Source organism: Spermophilus citellus (genome assembly GCF_964194105.1).
Source record: "Spermophilus citellus genome assembly, chromosome: 4".
NCBI lineage: Eukaryota > Metazoa > Chordata > Mammalia > Rodentia > Sciuridae > Spermophilus > Spermophilus citellus.
In genome coordinates this window covers 15,696,480-15,712,261 of record NC_138185.1, presented here as the reverse complement: position 1 = coordinate 15,712,261, position 15,782 = coordinate 15,696,480, and the positions used below count along the sequence as shown (strand labels likewise).

Genomic DNA, 15,782 nt, shown 5'->3' with positions numbered 1-15,782 from the left:
TGGTGGACCGTCAGGTCATTCCTGACCTTTCTCTGCTGCGCAGGACAGCTCAGTGATAGCAGTACCTACCCCGTTTTCTACATGTGTGAGTGCATTTCCAGGATGGAGGCCAAGAAGCAGAACTGTTCCATCAAAGCCCATGTAGCTATTGCCACCTTGGCCTCCATGGAGGTCGACTTACATTCTAACCATAACAACCTACTGGGTGATGGGGGAGAAACAGCATCCCGGGCTTTTACTTTGCATGTCTTTTATTTTGATGAACTGCATATCCTTTCATGCATTTGAGAGATGTGTGTTGTTCCTCCTGCTGGCAGTTTACTCTCCTGGTCTGAGGATCTTCTGGGGGTTGGTCTCCTCTCTCTTTGACTCTCTTGTGTCACTTTCACAAACAAGCTTTTGGGGAACAAAAGTCTTAAGGACAAACATGGGGTGGCAGTTAGCACCATCGACATTCCAGATATCTGGGTTGGAAAGCCAGGGAGAGACCTGCAGGGGGTGGTCTTTTGGCTCTGAACTCGGAAGACTCACTTTCAGAGGGCTCAGGGTGTCCTCCTCCTCCACAGAGCTTCTGTTGACACAGGCAGCCTCGTGCTCCTCCAGCTTTTTGATGGGGACCACGTGGCAGGCATTGTATTTGCAGCTGGCCATCTTTTTGGCTTTCTTGGGGTTCTTTCTCCTGCATGATGCCAGGTGGTACTGGAATCTGCTGAGTGGGATTCGGTGGTGAGGATTGTAAGGGCAAATTTCTAAGGCTTCTGGCTCCATGAGACTTTGTTCTTCAAGTTGAGTATCCCACTGCCCAGAATCTAAATGAGATGCCCCTTGTGGAAAAGCCCTTTCGTAAGAAGGGTGGAGCTGTCCTCTGGCCCGCGGGTGGCCCTTAGAACTCTGTAGGTGAAGGTCTGAACCTTTGAGCTTTGTCAGAAACAGCTCTGCAGAGAACAGAGTTCACACAGGCCCGTGAAACAGAAGAACTACGCAAAGCAGACGCAAGAGCCCAAATCACAGCAGCCGCGCAGGGAGGTGAAGAAGCTCTGTGACCGCCCCCCTTGACTCAGAGGGATGAGATATGCTGTGTGATGTCAACGGGCCGTCACAATGGGCGCTGAAGTCATCAGGAAAAGGCTGCTGCTTGTCCATTGCTTGGGAGGGGTGCCTGGCTTTGGAGGAAAACATCCAAATTCTTCATGGCATGTATATTATCACTTGAGCCTTCTAACTCCACACATTAGTTTACTAAAAGTCCCTAAATCTTTACCATCTTATTTTGTGCTTTCTAACTCATTCTTTGGCCTATATTTTCTCCTTTCTTCCCCTTTTGGCAGTGCTGGGGACTAAACCCAGGGCCAGGTGTATGCTAGTCAAATGCTACCAATGAGCTATGCCCTACCCCCTTCTCTTATTTTATTTTGTTTATTTATTCATTTTATTTGGTACTGGGGATTGAACCCAGGAGGGCTTTACCACTGAGCACTTCTCCAGTCTTTTTTTTTCCTTTCCTTATTTTAAATAGTTTAAAAAAATCTTTCCATTTCCCCCTACAATTTTGCATACTTGCTAATGGTTTGGTGATTACAGATTAAAACATTCATAGACAACTCATTAAAGTTTGAAATTAAATATTTTACCCTCTTCCTGGGTGGGGGTTTTTCTTTATTTCATCCTCTCTTGACTTATGATTTTATTCCCTGTGTTTTAAACTTAATTTAAAAAGCTTAGACATATTGTGATTGTCATTTTGTATTGTTAGTTTATTTCCATTTGTCCTTATTTCCTCCTGTCTTTGTTGTTCTGTTTTTCCTTGCACCGTAGACCTATCAGTGGGATTTCCGTCTTTCTGCTTGACACTTAACTTTTATTTCTATTTCACAGTAGATTGAACCCAGGAATATCCTGCCACTGAACTACATCCCCAGCCCTTTTAATTTTTTTGAGACAGGATGTCACTAAGTAGCTGAGGCTGGTCTTGAACTTGCCATCCTCCTGCCTCAGCCTCCTGAGTAGCTGGGATCACAGGAATGCACTACCATGCCTGGCTGAAGTTTATCATTTAGAATCTCCTCTTGATAAACTTCTGATTCTGTTTTTCTGAAGATGTCTTTGATTCACTCTCTCTCTCTTTTTTTTTTTTTTTTTTTGGTACTGGGATTGAACCCAGGAGCACTTAACCACTGAGCCACATCCCAGCCCTTTTTTGTATTTTATTGAGAGACAGGGTCTCACCAAGTTGCTTAGGGCCTTGCTAAGTTGCTGAGGCTGATATTGAACTTGTGATTCTCCTGTCTCAGCCTCCTGAGCCACTGGGATTACAGGCATGTGCCACCAGGCCCAGCTGCCTAACTTGATATCTGTTATAAAGAATTTTTTTATTATTATTTTTGTTTTTTCTACAGTTTCATTAAGGTGTTGAGCTGTAGATTTTATTTATCTGTTGGCTTTCTTGGATCTGTAGATTGTTGTCTTTTATTAGTTTTGGAAATGTGCATCCACTGTCTCTTTAAACTGGAGCCCCAGTGGTAGGCCTTCTCTCGCTATTCTCTCAGCATCTCACACCCTCTCTTCTGAATATTTTTTTCTCTGTGTGCTTCATTTAGGATAATTTCCTCTGATCTATACTTTAGTACACTATTTCTTCTGTAGAGACCAATCTGCTGTTAAATAAACTCATTGGTTTTTAATTTTGGTTTTTATATTTCGTATTTCTAGAGTTCTGGTTGCTTTTCTTTTTCTTTTGCATTTTTTATTTTTCTTTTTAGTTATACATAACAGTATATATTTTGACATATTTATACAAACATGGAGTACATCTTATTCTAATTAGGATCCTAGTTTTGTTGTTTTTCAAAATTGCTAGATTACTTTTTATAGTTTCTCATTCCCTGAAGGTATTTTCAAGTTTGTCATTTTTTAAAGCATGGTAAGTCGAGCTGTTTTCCAGTCTGTGTCTGAACCTGTGTGGATCTGTTTTTGCAGGTTTTCACTGTCCCCTTGAGCACTAATTGTCTTTAATGACTTACTCTTTGTTGTCCTTGAGAACTTATTTGTGGGGTTTTCACAAAACCTGAGAGAGATAAGCCTTTCTTCAAAGGGACTTTACCAGGCAGAGCATCCCTCAACCCACATCAGGGCTTCCTTAGCTAAGCCAGGCTCCTGCACCTGGTTGATATTGGCATGTGGCCTGATTTGCGGGCAGGATCGCTTGGCTTGTCTTCCCCCATCCTGCTGCAGTGCTGAAGACCAAGGTGACTTTTCACAGTCTCCTTGGGGTGAGGAAGGATTTAGATCTACCCACACATCCCTGAAAATGGAGCCCTTTGGTGTCCCAGCTTAATGTGGGAAAGATTTCCTATAAAACTCCTCATATTGACCCTCTTGCTCCACACAGGGCTGAACCAAAGTCCAAATGTACGCTACTGGCAACATCTCTGGGAGTAAGTGGTTTTGGTGTGCTGACTTTATGCTCATCTTTCTAGTTTCAAGTTTTCATCAATAAATTGTCACGGGGGTGACAGTTAAACTATTTGTTTTGTTTTGTTTCTGTTTCTCAAAATCTAAGTGGCAGTAGAAATACCATATTCTTGATTGGGAAATAAAAATCATAAATAATATATAAGCATCCTCTTCAAATGATATAAATTACATAGTCAACTTAATGTATATAAATATAATGCAGTTCCAAGCAATTAACTGTGGTAGCTTTGTTTTAGCTTGGTCTTTAGACCAAATCTCTGTTATTTATTTAAAAAAAAAAATTGTCAGCTGGGTGTGGTGGTGCATGCCTGTAATTCCAGCAACCTGGGAGGCAGGAGGATCATAAGTTCAAGACCAGACTCAGCAACTTATAAGGCCCTCAGGAACTTAGACCCTGTCTCAAAAATAAAAACCAGAAAGGGCTGGGGATGTGGCTCAGCAGTAGATCTAGCGGGCTAGATCTCTAGTTTAAAAAAAAAAAAAGCTTGACTATCTTCAAGAATTAGTTCTTTTCGTCCATTCCTCCCTTTCCTATAAGGGGCAAGTGTGGAGAGGGGAGGGCTGCAGCCACGGGATCTCCAGTCTTCATCATGTAGATACCTCTACTGTAAAGATGGTCAATGTACCTAAAACCGGAAGGACTTTCTGTAAAAAGTGTGACAAGTAACAGCCTCTCAAGTGACCCAGTATAAAAGGGCAAGTGTTGAGAGCCACAGCCGAAGGGGCCCCAGCAAACTTCCAGCTGCCAGCTGATTGACTCACAGCAGCCCCAGCAAACTTCTAGCTGCCAACTGATTGGCTCCTCTGCGGTGATGCTCATTGGGCTGTTTCCCTGCCCTTTCAGACCACGGAGCTGCTCATTGGGGGACTTTTTTTGGCTCCGCTCACCCGACTCAGCCAATCGGCCTCAAGAGCAGGAGGAGTGGGGGAGGCTGAAAGACTTGTGGGAAGCTGGTGGTGGCAGTTGGGCTCTGAGGGTTTTTCCTGAGGAGCTGTGTGGTGTGATGTGTGTGTTCTAAAAATAAAGTTCATTTCTTTTGACAAGTGGCTCCTGAATTGTGCCCAGCCAGACTGTGGCATTTGGTGACCTGCAAGGAGAAGACTGAGGGTAAGTGATAAGGTAAACTGCTTGCCCCTGAGGGCAGGGTGAGAGGATGGGTACCCATTTTAAGGTTCTTCTTTTGTTTTGCTTCACTTTTGTTTTAAGTTGCCTGTCCCTGGAGATGTGTAAGATGGAAGAAAAACTGTTCACATCTGAGGAACAGATAGGGAGAAAGGACAGATGGGAATTTCAGGAGGATAGAAAGGCTATTATAATGATTTTTTGTTGTTCCAATTTTGTTTCACTCTGTTTCAGTTTTGTTTGGCGTTATCTTGTTGGGTTGTATTATAGTTATAGTAGAAATATTCAAGTAAAAGAGAGGTCTCTCGAGCTAGTCAGACAGAGGAAAAAATTCAAGTAAAAAAGAAGGTCTCTCGAGCTAGTCAGACAGAGGAAAAAATTCAAGTAAAAGAGAAGGTCTCTCGAACTAGTCAGACAGAGGAAGAAAGTTTAGAGCAGAAAAAGCCATCAGTGGAAAAAGTTACAACAGGAGACTGCTACTAACACCTTTCTATCACCAGAGGACGTAAGTGTCCAACCAACAGCGCCACCTCCATATGCTGGGAGGCCCCCAACCCCCGCAGTTGATAGTTGGGATCCTGAGACAAGACCTCAAATATTAGCATGCCCTGTATTTGAGCAGGCAGGAAGGCAGCAGATTCACCATGCTTTAAATTTCAAAACAATGAAGCAGCTAAAAGAGGCTGTAACAACCTATGGTCCTCAAGCACCCTTCACTGTAAGCATGGTCGAATCCATTACCAACTTGAACATGACGCCAGCAGATTGGGCGAGTATGTGTAAAGCTGTGCTAAATGGAGGTCAATACCTGTTATGGAAGGTTGCCAATGAGGAATTTTGCAAGGAGACGGCTAGGCGAAATGCAGCAGCTGGTTATCCTCAGAGAAATCTAGATATGTCGGGGCTGGGGATGTGGCTCAAGCGGTAGCACGATCGCCTGGCATGCGTGCAGCCCGGGTTTGATCCTCAACACCACATACAAACAAAGATGTTGTGTCCGCCGAAAACTAAAAATAAATAAATAAATATTTAAAAAAAAAAGAAAAAAGAAATTTAGATATGTTGTTAGGAAAGGGACCTTATGAGGATCAGCAGCAACAAACTGAATATGATCCTGCTATATATTCACAAATTGCTGCAGATGCGGTTAGGGCATGGAAGACTTTACAAGGACATGGAGGTTTTCAAGGTCAATTATCTAAGGTAATACAAGGAGCTAATGAACCTTACGCTGAATTTGTAGATAGGCTTATTCAAACAGCTACCAGAGTTTTTGGGAATACAGAACAAGCAATGCCATTAATAAAACAACTGGCTTATGAGCAAGCGAATCGTTGGTGCAGAGAAGTCATTAGACCATGGAAACATGAAGATTTAAACACATATATTAAATTATGTAGAGACATTAATGAACAAGGGCAAGTCGTGGCAGCTGCAGTACAACAGGTTTTAGATGCCAGGCCAAAAACATGCTACAATTGTGAACAAACAGGACATTTTAAAAGGAATTGCCCCATAGGAGGAGGGTTTAACAAAACTAGGTATACAAAGTCTATATATTTCCACTATACAAAGTCTAATCTGGGACAGAAAAGATCCATTCTTTATAGGACATATCAGGGCACATACAGGACTGCCTGGAGCCCTTAGTTTGGGCAATGATTTAGTAGATAAAACTACACATGACGTACATATTTTCTCTACACTCGAAGAAGTTACAAATTTTCATAAAAAGTTCCATGTCAATGCTAATACTTTACAAAAGCGTTTTAAAATAACTAAGGAACAAGCTAGACAAATAATAAAACAATGTCAAAATTGTGTGACCTTTTTACCACAAGTTAATCTTGGAGTCAATCCTAGAGGACTGATACCTAACCATATTTGGTAGATGGACATCACACACTTGCCAGAATTTGGAAAATTAAAATATTTGCATGTTACAGTTGATACTTCTTCTGGATTTTTGATGGGCTCCCTTCATGCTGGAGAAAAAACTAAAGATATTATAGCTCATTGCTTACAAAATTTTGCCACTGTGGGTGTTCCAAAACAGTTAAAAACAGGTAATGCCCCTGGTTATACTTCTACCTCTTTTAAACAATTTTGCTCATCATTTGGCATTACTCATATAACAGGAATCCCATACAATCCACAGGGACAAGGCATAGTTGAAAGAGCTCATCAAACTCTTAAAATGTACTTATTAAAGCAAAAAGAGGGAATTGGGAAGGGGTATATATTCCCCAAAGATAAACTTAAAATAACCCTTTTTACTCTAAACTTTTTAAATTTGGATTCATCAGGACTTAGTGCTGCGGAAAGGCATATGTGTCCAAAAAATGTACATAAGCCCAAGGTACTTTGGAAGGATATTCTAACAGGACAATGGAAAGGTCCTGACCCAGTAATTGTCTGGAGTCGGGGGTCTGTTTGTGCGTTTCCACAGGGAGAACAGCAACCGATTTGGATTCCAGAGAGATTAACTAAGGTCCTGACCCAGTGATTGTCTGGAGTCGGGGGTCTGTTTATGTGTTTCCACAGGGAGAACAGCAGCCGATTTGGATTCCAGAAAGATTAACTAAAACGATTTCTACAGACCAAAAAAAAGATGGCTCATAAGATGGCTGATATCCAAAACTCCAGTTTGGCTATCCTTACATCTACGACAGAACCAGGATGCTTTTTTCAATATCTATTTTATTATTACCCTTTCCCACATCATGAAGTTCTATTTTGTTTTTTGAGCTCATACAGACCTAGGTTAATGTTTTGCTGATCAGTTCTATTTTTTGACTATAGAGTTTTTAAATATTGCAATGGAGATTTCACCTGTAAAAAGTTATAAGGCCTTTACTATTATGTTATGTGTTGTATGTATTATATTATGTGTGCACACTTGTGTTTTATGTTGTATGTTTGTATGTATGTATGTCCATATATCATATATGATGAGCGCTCATGAAAAAATGGATCCAAATATTTCTTTTTTATTCACGTGATTTAAATGGTTTAATTTAAATTGGGTAAACAGCTGTTGAGGATTGTTTTAATATGTGAACAAAAAAGGAGGTTAACAGATCTGTTTGTTTACTTTCACCTTTCCTTTTCATTATATTTAATAATTCTGTTCAAGACAATGTAAATTGTTCAGAAAATTGTTTTCTTTTAGTGCCTTCTGGAATGTTACATAATTTTTTCTTTAGCCATTATTGCCAGAATTCCTATGTTCATCCCAGTGCCGGTGAAGACAAAGATAAAACTAATCTACATCTTCTGCAATAGCCATCACTGAACTGCTTGCAGAATTTGCCTAGACTATGTGTCACTTGTATGCATTGTGAACTCACTTGTATGCATTGTGAACTATCTGTTGGTGCAGCGACTTGTGGTAGTGTTGGGGTATTTTTGCTGATGGTGTCATCGGTGGTTCAATTTTTCCAAAAGAAGCCGTCAATTGGCTTGGTGTATCTTCCTCCCTTCTGCTTGTGATGGTCGTTCAGCTAAAATCTGGGGGCCAACAGAGGTGAGGCAAAGAACCTCACCCTCCGCTGGTACAAAGACCTCTCCACAGGTGTGGCTGTATGCTGGACCGGTAGTCAGTGACGAGTAAGATCCAATTGCAATGGTACCAACCTAAGACAGGAGGCTGACGCCCTGAGGTCAGCTCATCCGAAGACGGGTAAGGACCATATGTAGTATTGGACAACCTAAGACAGGCACGGTCCCTAAGCCACATGCTTGTTGTTTAAACAGAGAGGGGGAGATGTTGAGAGCCACAGCCAAAGGGGCCCCAGCAAACTTCCAGCTGCCAGCTGATGATTGGCTCACAGCGGCCCCAGCAAACTTCTAGCTGCCAACTGATTGGCTCCTCTGCAGTGATGCTCTTTGGGCTGTTTCCCCGCCCTTTCAGACCACCGAGCTGCTCATTGGGGGACTTTTTTTTGGCTCCATCCACGCGACCCAGCCAATCGGCGTCAAGAGCAGGAGGAGTGGGGGAGGTTGAGAGGCTTGTGGGAAGCTGGTGGTGGCAGTTGGGCTCTGAGGTTTTTCCTGAAGAACTTGGTCAGTGCTCATGGGGGCCTTCTAGAGACTGACAGGCCCTTGTCCCAGGCTGGTGGGATTTGAGGGCCTCCAGCTCAGCCAGCTTCTCTGTGGGAGGGAGGAGGCCAAGGTTGTGTCTGTGGTGTCCCAGCCTACTCACAGGGGTGACAGAAGCTCCGGTTTCACTCTGCTGAGAAGGTGCCCTTGGTAAGTTGTAATTCATGTCCTATGTGTGACAGAGTACCCATTTTCTCCAAACCTGCCACCCAGCCCCAGAGGCATCGTGGCCTGGCTCTCCCGGGAGTCGACAGGCAGGTCGGCATCTTTCTTTCATACAACCCCAACGCTACTCTATTCCTGTTCCACAGCCTTTCCAACAGGTGGCCCGCGATGGGGTCCTTGGGGCCCTGAGAGTCAGCCTAGGGAGGCGGAGATGGAAACCCTTTGTTGTTCGAGGAGATCACATCACAAGGAAGGGGCATTAGGCACTGCAGGATTCTCTGAGGCCAAGCACCCATTAGTGCCGCAGGCTGATATTAAGCCCATTATGTAGAGAGGACCCGGGGTTGTTTGTGCTTTTAATGGACATCTTAAAAGGTCCTCAAGTCGGCAGCCTGTTCCCAGCATCTGCTCGGAGCCTGGGACCTGACTGGTTGCTCACCATGGCAACCTGAGCAGAGAGAGGGATGCAGACACCTGTCTGGGTGGCACTTCTCAGGCCTGTCTGCGTGAATGTGACCAATAATGCAAATGAGACCGGGTCTGCTTTCCTCTCACTGAGCCCTAGCCCCATAGGTGCTGACGATGGTAAGGCAGGCACCGAGAGGAAAGTCCCCAGGCGTGCAGGTGGTGCTTTCTAGAAACAAAAACTGGTGTGTCCCGGTCAGCGAGTCAGCAATCCTTGTCATGGAGTGGAATGGAACCACTGGGGGATTTGAGTTATTAGGAATCTGAATTCTTCAGGCTTGGAATAAGTCTGATGCATCAGGCCAGTGTCCCCTCCAGAGCACACCTAGAGGATGGTCCTACAGTTACAGGCAGTTCAATGGTGAGGTCTACACGGAGCTCACCTGCCTTCCGGAACCATGTAGCAGTTACAGGTAACACGACACCCTCTTCTGGATGTCAGGATATTCTAAACATGCCACACTCTAAGTACACCATGTGTAGGTGCCACTAGGGTTGGCGTGACCACTTCATAATCTCCCTGCTGTGTCCTGAAGGCAGGTACACTGCAAGGCCGCCTCAGCATGCACTTGAGCTCTGGCCTAGGACTTCTCTGCACACCACCCTTGTCTGTGGGTTGCTCCTGTCTCAAGGCTCCTCTAGTCTCAGCTGGTAGACTCCTGATAGCCTCTTTGATTTGAGGATCATATTTTATTTATTTACTTTTCCATATTTTTATTGATGCATTATAATTATACACAATGGTGGGATTCGTTGTTACGCATTCGCACATGCACACCATAGAAAAATGTAATTTGGTCAATATCACTCCCCAATAGTTCCTCTTGTCCTTTCCTCCTTCCTCCCTCTGCCTTTCCTCTATTCTATTGAGCTCCCTTGGATTTTCATGAGTTTCCCCCCACAACCACCTTTCTTTTCAATGTTCCTCTCTAGCTTTCATATAAGACAGAAATGACCCTTGACCTTCTGAGTTTGGCTTAAATTTCACTTAACATAATGTTTCTCAAGTTCCATCCATTTTTCTGTAAATCACATAATTTCCTTCTTCATTATGACTGAATCAAACTCCATTGTGTATATATATACCCATTTGCTACATTTTCATTATCCATTCATCCATTGATGGACATCTAGGCTGGTTCCATAATTTGGCCACTGTGAATTGTGCTGCTATAAACATGGGTGTGCATGTGTCACTATAGCATGCTGACTTTAATTCTTTGTGTGTGTTGGTGAGGATTGAACCCAGGGCCTAGTGCATGCAAGGCAAGACTTATTCCTAGTGCATGCAAATTAGATACCAACAGAGCTATATCCCCAGCCCTTGACTGTATATTTAGGATAAATACTGAAAGGTGGTTTAGCTGGGTCACATGGTGGTTCTATTCCTAGTCTTTGGAGGAAACTCGTGGTTGCACCAATTTGCAGTCTCACCAATAGTGTAAAAGTGTTCCTTTTTCTCCACATCCTCTCCAGCATTTATTATTGTTTGTATTCTTGATGACTGCCATTCTGACTGGTGTGAGATGAAATTTCAACGTGGTTTTGATTTGCATTTCCCTAATTGCTAGGATGTTGAACATTTTTTCATATATTTGTTGGCCATTTGTCTTCTTTTGAGAAGTACCTATGTAATTAATTTGCCCATTTATTAATTGGGTTATTTGTGGGGTTCTGGGGGTGTTTTTTGAATTCTTCATATATTCTGGATATTAATCTTGAAGATCTTATTTTGAAAACTCTTTCCATGGTATGTCATTCAAGGTAGCATCCTGTGGCTCCTTAACCTATGAAGTGCACATTCATCACCTGGCATCTTGGCAAAGGCCGACTGGGTACCGTTGGTTACCTTGGCCGGGGCAGGTGTCACCGTTGTGCTAGATTTGTAAAGTGAATCAGGCTGCATTCTGTTTTTTATTTGCTTGTGTTCAGGATGGTTGAATTGCCCATATACATCCTTTGAAAGTTTGAAGGAACTTGTCTCCTAATTTGCCAACTTCTTGACCCATATCCTTTTTGGAAATGGTTCTATGTCAGTCTTAGTTAATTCTTATTGCCTCACAGCCTTTTGGCTAAGGTCAAGCGTGAGGTTGACTCCAAGGCTTTCTAATTTTCTTGGCAATTTCCATTTCCTAGAAAAGCATCCTGTTTGGGACTGAATTATGTCCCTCTCAAATTCATATGTTGAAGCCCTACTCTCTAGGTGACTGCATTTGAATATAAGGAGGTCAAATTAAATGAGGTCATAAGGGTGGGGCCCTTATCAGATTTGACTGTTTTCCTTGTAGGGAGAGGAAGAGACCCCAAAGCACTCTCTCTTTGCACACAGAGGAAAGGCCCAGGACACACAGAGAAGCTGATGTCTGCAAACGAGAAAGAGATCTCCCCAGAATATACCCTGCTGGCACCTGGACCTTGGGCTTGAACTGTGAGAAATGCACCCAGGCTATTTGGTGATGGTAGCCTGAGCTAAGACACCTGTTCACCGTCAAATTCTCCAAATGATGGGGAACCACATGTATTTAGTATTCTCTTGGGATCTGAAACATTCTCTGCACCTTGGGTTTAACTAGCTTTCCTTTACTCATGTTGTGTGTGTGTGTCTCACTCACTTTCCTCCTGAGCCCCTCTCTTAATTGGATTTCCACTAATCTGGCTATCTTATAGCTATTTACCAGTAGCCTTGTCTCAGTTTGGTTAGTTCTACTGTTTTTTATGTTTTCTCTTTTATCTATTATTATGACCATTATTTGGTTCTGAAGATGGAGCCCACAGGTCCTTTACCAATGAGCTACATCTACAGTCCTTTTTTGTTTTTTATTTTGAGACAGGGTCTTGCTAAGTTTCGGAGGCTGATCTTGAAGTTGTGATTCTCCTGTCTCAGCCTCCTGAGTCACTGGGATCACAGGCTGTACCACTGCACCTGGCTCACCAATTTTACCTTTACTTTTACTTCTCTCCCTAGGTTTATCTTGCTGCTTATTTTCTCGCTTCTTGGGTTCCACTCTTCATTTACTTTGAGCTTCCTCCTTTAATAACAAAAACACTTAGGATAGTGGGGAGCGCTTTGGTGGCACTCCCTAAGTTTTGCTGTGTGGGTTCCAGTGGCCTATAACTGGAGTATTCTTCCTTTCTTTGATTTGAATTATTAAGGAATAAATTTCCAAGTGATTTGATTTTTTTTCCCATTTTTGGTTTATCCTTTCATTTTAAATTTCTGTTTTTGTTGCATTGTGGATAATATGGCCTGAAAATCAATTGATATTGGCCCTGCTGAGGGGCCCTTTGTGGCCTAGAGGGTCATCAGTTTCTGTCACTTCCTTACACACATTTGAGTTAAATGTCTTTTCGGTTTGTACACATCTTTTGAAGGGGGCTTAGTTTTCCAAGCTGACATTTCTTGGAACATGAGTCCTACAAGTTGTTCTGGGAATGTCACGCTGTGCCTGTCCTGTGCAGTTACACACCTTGGCCTGGGTCCAGGAAGTCCCTGGGGGAGGCAGTCCCTGCAGCTCTGCCTGACCTGGCCTTGCCTCAGTCTAGCCTTTTCTCTATCTGCTAGAGCTTGGAAATGGAATGCCCCCAAAGGCCTGTGTGTTGAAAGCTTGATTGCCACATGGTTGTTGGTAGAAACTGTAAGACTATAGCCTAGTGGGAGGAAGTAAAGTCACTGGGGGTATGTCCTTGAAGGTGGCATTGGAATCTCCATGGCTGCCTCCTCTCTCTGTGCTTCTCGGCCATGAGGCGAGCAACTTGCTCTACCATGTGTTCCCACCCCGTTGCGATGCTCTGCCTCGCCACTGACCCAAAGCAACCGATATTTGGTCACAGGGATGGAAAGCGGGATAACACATTACCTCTAGCAGCTGGTTTTCTGTGGAATGTATTTCAGAAAACTGTTTTAAAGTTTCTCTTGTTTTTGAGAAACAACTAAGTGTGCAGGCCCAGCAGTGCTCATTCTGTTGGTATGACCTCTTCCTTTGAACCTCTGAGCCATGCCTGAGGGCCAAGTTGTTTCTCTGTTCATTTTCTCAGAAGGAGGGGCTGGCTCAGGGAATGTGTGTGTGTGTGGTCTCTGTATGACGCCTGTGCCAGGCTCTGTTCAGTTGGATTGGCTGTCCTGCTTGACCACCTTGGAGGCTCCGCTGTCTGAGGGACCTGGCTGGGAAGTGAAGTGGCACGGTGATATTACTGTTGTGCTCAAGGGTTTTTCTGGGTGCCATCACCACCCAAAGTTAGCCAGACCTCCTTTCTGTGCCTGGCCACAGGAGCAACCCACACCTCCTTCCAACATCAGTGGGGGAGGCCAGGAGAGACGGGCCACGCCTACAGCCCTGTGGCCAGTACTGCCCACATCTGCACTGCGCCCTACCCGCCAGCGCCACCTGGTGGCGTTTGTTTTCGGCTCCCTGCCGTTTTGAGCTCCCTGGCTGGTGGAGATACCCATAGGCTTGAGTTCTCCCCTAAGACAAGAGTTCAAGTGCAAGTAGTTTATTCAGGAAGTGAAGGTGCACCTGCAGGAGGGTGAAGGAGTGATGCACATGTTCTCACATACAAATAGTAAAAAAAGAATAAGAGAAAATTTTGTAATTGTATATATATTCTTGTATCTTTTAGAATGGTAACCAGTGTATTTTTCCATAATAAGAAACATCAAGAAAAAGTTATATTTAGAAAAGTACATATGTGGAGGGACTTTCAGAGGTCAAAATGTGTGTGATGAAGCTGGCTACCTCAGTGGGCATCTGAAGGCCTTTGGGGGAAATGCGGGAAATGATAAAAAACCCAAATCAGGAGGGAGCTGGGGCCTTGATATAGCAGCTCCCAGACAGGCATTTGTTGAAGCTATTTCTGTGGGGTTTGTAAGTTCCTTAGCACTTTCAACTTGCAGCAAGCCCGGGCAGCTCGGGAACAAGAGGTCTCAGGTACTGATGCAGAGATGAGGTAGAAATGAGCAGAACATAGTGAAAAATCAAAAGGATATGAGTGGGACACAGACCACATCTGCCTTAGGTTCTCTTAGACTTATTTGTCTTATTTCTTCTTATTTGGTGAATTTTAGAGTAGTTAGTGCAACAAATGTTTATCAACAAGCTTTCAAAAAACTAAAAATCCCTAATGTGTAGCATCTGCCAATTTTCAAGGTGTAAATTCTCCCGCCACAATTTCAAGGTTGAACAGCCATTTAACAACCATCGACTGCTGTGAGTGAACTTGAGCCAGCTGCACCCAGCACACCACTAGGTTGGATCTTCACACTCGGTCCTTCCCACCTCACACTTCACCTCAAGGTTCTGGCGCGTGCTGGGGCTTCCTTCCTGTTTTACATGCTAATGTAGATTCACCTGTGTTTTTCTTAGTGGATTTAGCGGGCACTTTTCAGGAAGTGGTTAAATGTATGTCAGAGTCTCTCATCTGTAAATCCCTTTGCTTTTAACCTTCATGCAGCATTTCATGGGATGTGGGCTTTTTGTAAATAGCATGGAGGGAAAGCTGCTGCCCTTTGTCTCACTGGTGGGAGGGCCGCCTCCTCTTTCATTCTTCTCCTTATGGATCTGTGTGTCTACCCACTGCCTCTTGCTTGGCTTTCATTTTCTAGTGCTCCTGCTAGGGTGTGCTGGGTGCTACATAAACCCCAGGATGCCCAGGTAAGTTCAAATTTCTGATAAAGCATAAATACTTTTTAAAAACACACCATTAAACATAATTGTGTCCCAAACATTGACTTGGGACATAATTATGTTAAAAATTATTCAGTCTTCACCTGCACTTCAAATTTGCCTGGGCATTCTGTGCTAACTTTGCTCAGTCTGGCAACCTGTGTTCTCTGGCAGCTATTGGTGGTGGCGGGGATCTCCTGGGACTGCTGACTCTCTGATGTAGATGTGGGGTTCCACAGAGCCTCTTATTAGGGCTCCGACCTAATCAAATCAACATGGAAATCTGTTTCTCCATTTTCTTTTGTTTCATTTGAGAATCTTCCCTTTAGGAACTTCATGAGGAAAGGTAATTGGCAGGGTGGGACTTGGGTATTTTCGAGTCCTTCAGTAAGTTGCCACCAGATAATATTTAAACTTCATTTTGAGGTCTAACAATCTGGAGTTTATCTTTTGATCCAGCCTCAGAGTTGTTGATGAATTTAACCTGCTCACATTTATTGTGATACTGCTTTTTGGCCTACTTCCGCCATCTTGTTTATGATTTTTGTTTTTAGTGAGCCAGGTCTTTTTTTTAAATTTTTTTTTAAATGAATGTTCTTTTATTTTTTTATTTAAAGATAGAGTGAGAGAGGGAGAGAGAATTTTAATATTTATTTTTTAGTTATCGGTGGACGCAACATCTTTGTTTGTATGTGGTGCTAAGGATTGAACCCGGGCCGCACGCATGCCAGGCAAGCACGCTACCACTTGAGCCATATCCTCAGCCCGAGCCAGGTATTTTTAAAATAATTTTC

General features: G+C 43.4%; 1 protein-coding gene across 1 annotated transcript; it reads right to left on the bottom strand.

The window, feature by feature from the left end:
* Positions 1 to 318: 318 nt before the first annotated feature.
* GTSF1L (gametocyte specific factor 1 like) lies at positions 319 to 768 on the bottom strand (the record flags this gene model as incomplete). Its single annotated transcript, XM_081292988.1, has 1 exon — positions 319 to 768. One exon carries the CDS (start codon positions 766 to 768, stop codon positions 319 to 321), a length of 450 nt encoding a protein of 149 aa, XP_081149114.1.
* Positions 769 to 15,782: the final 15,014 nt, after the last annotated feature.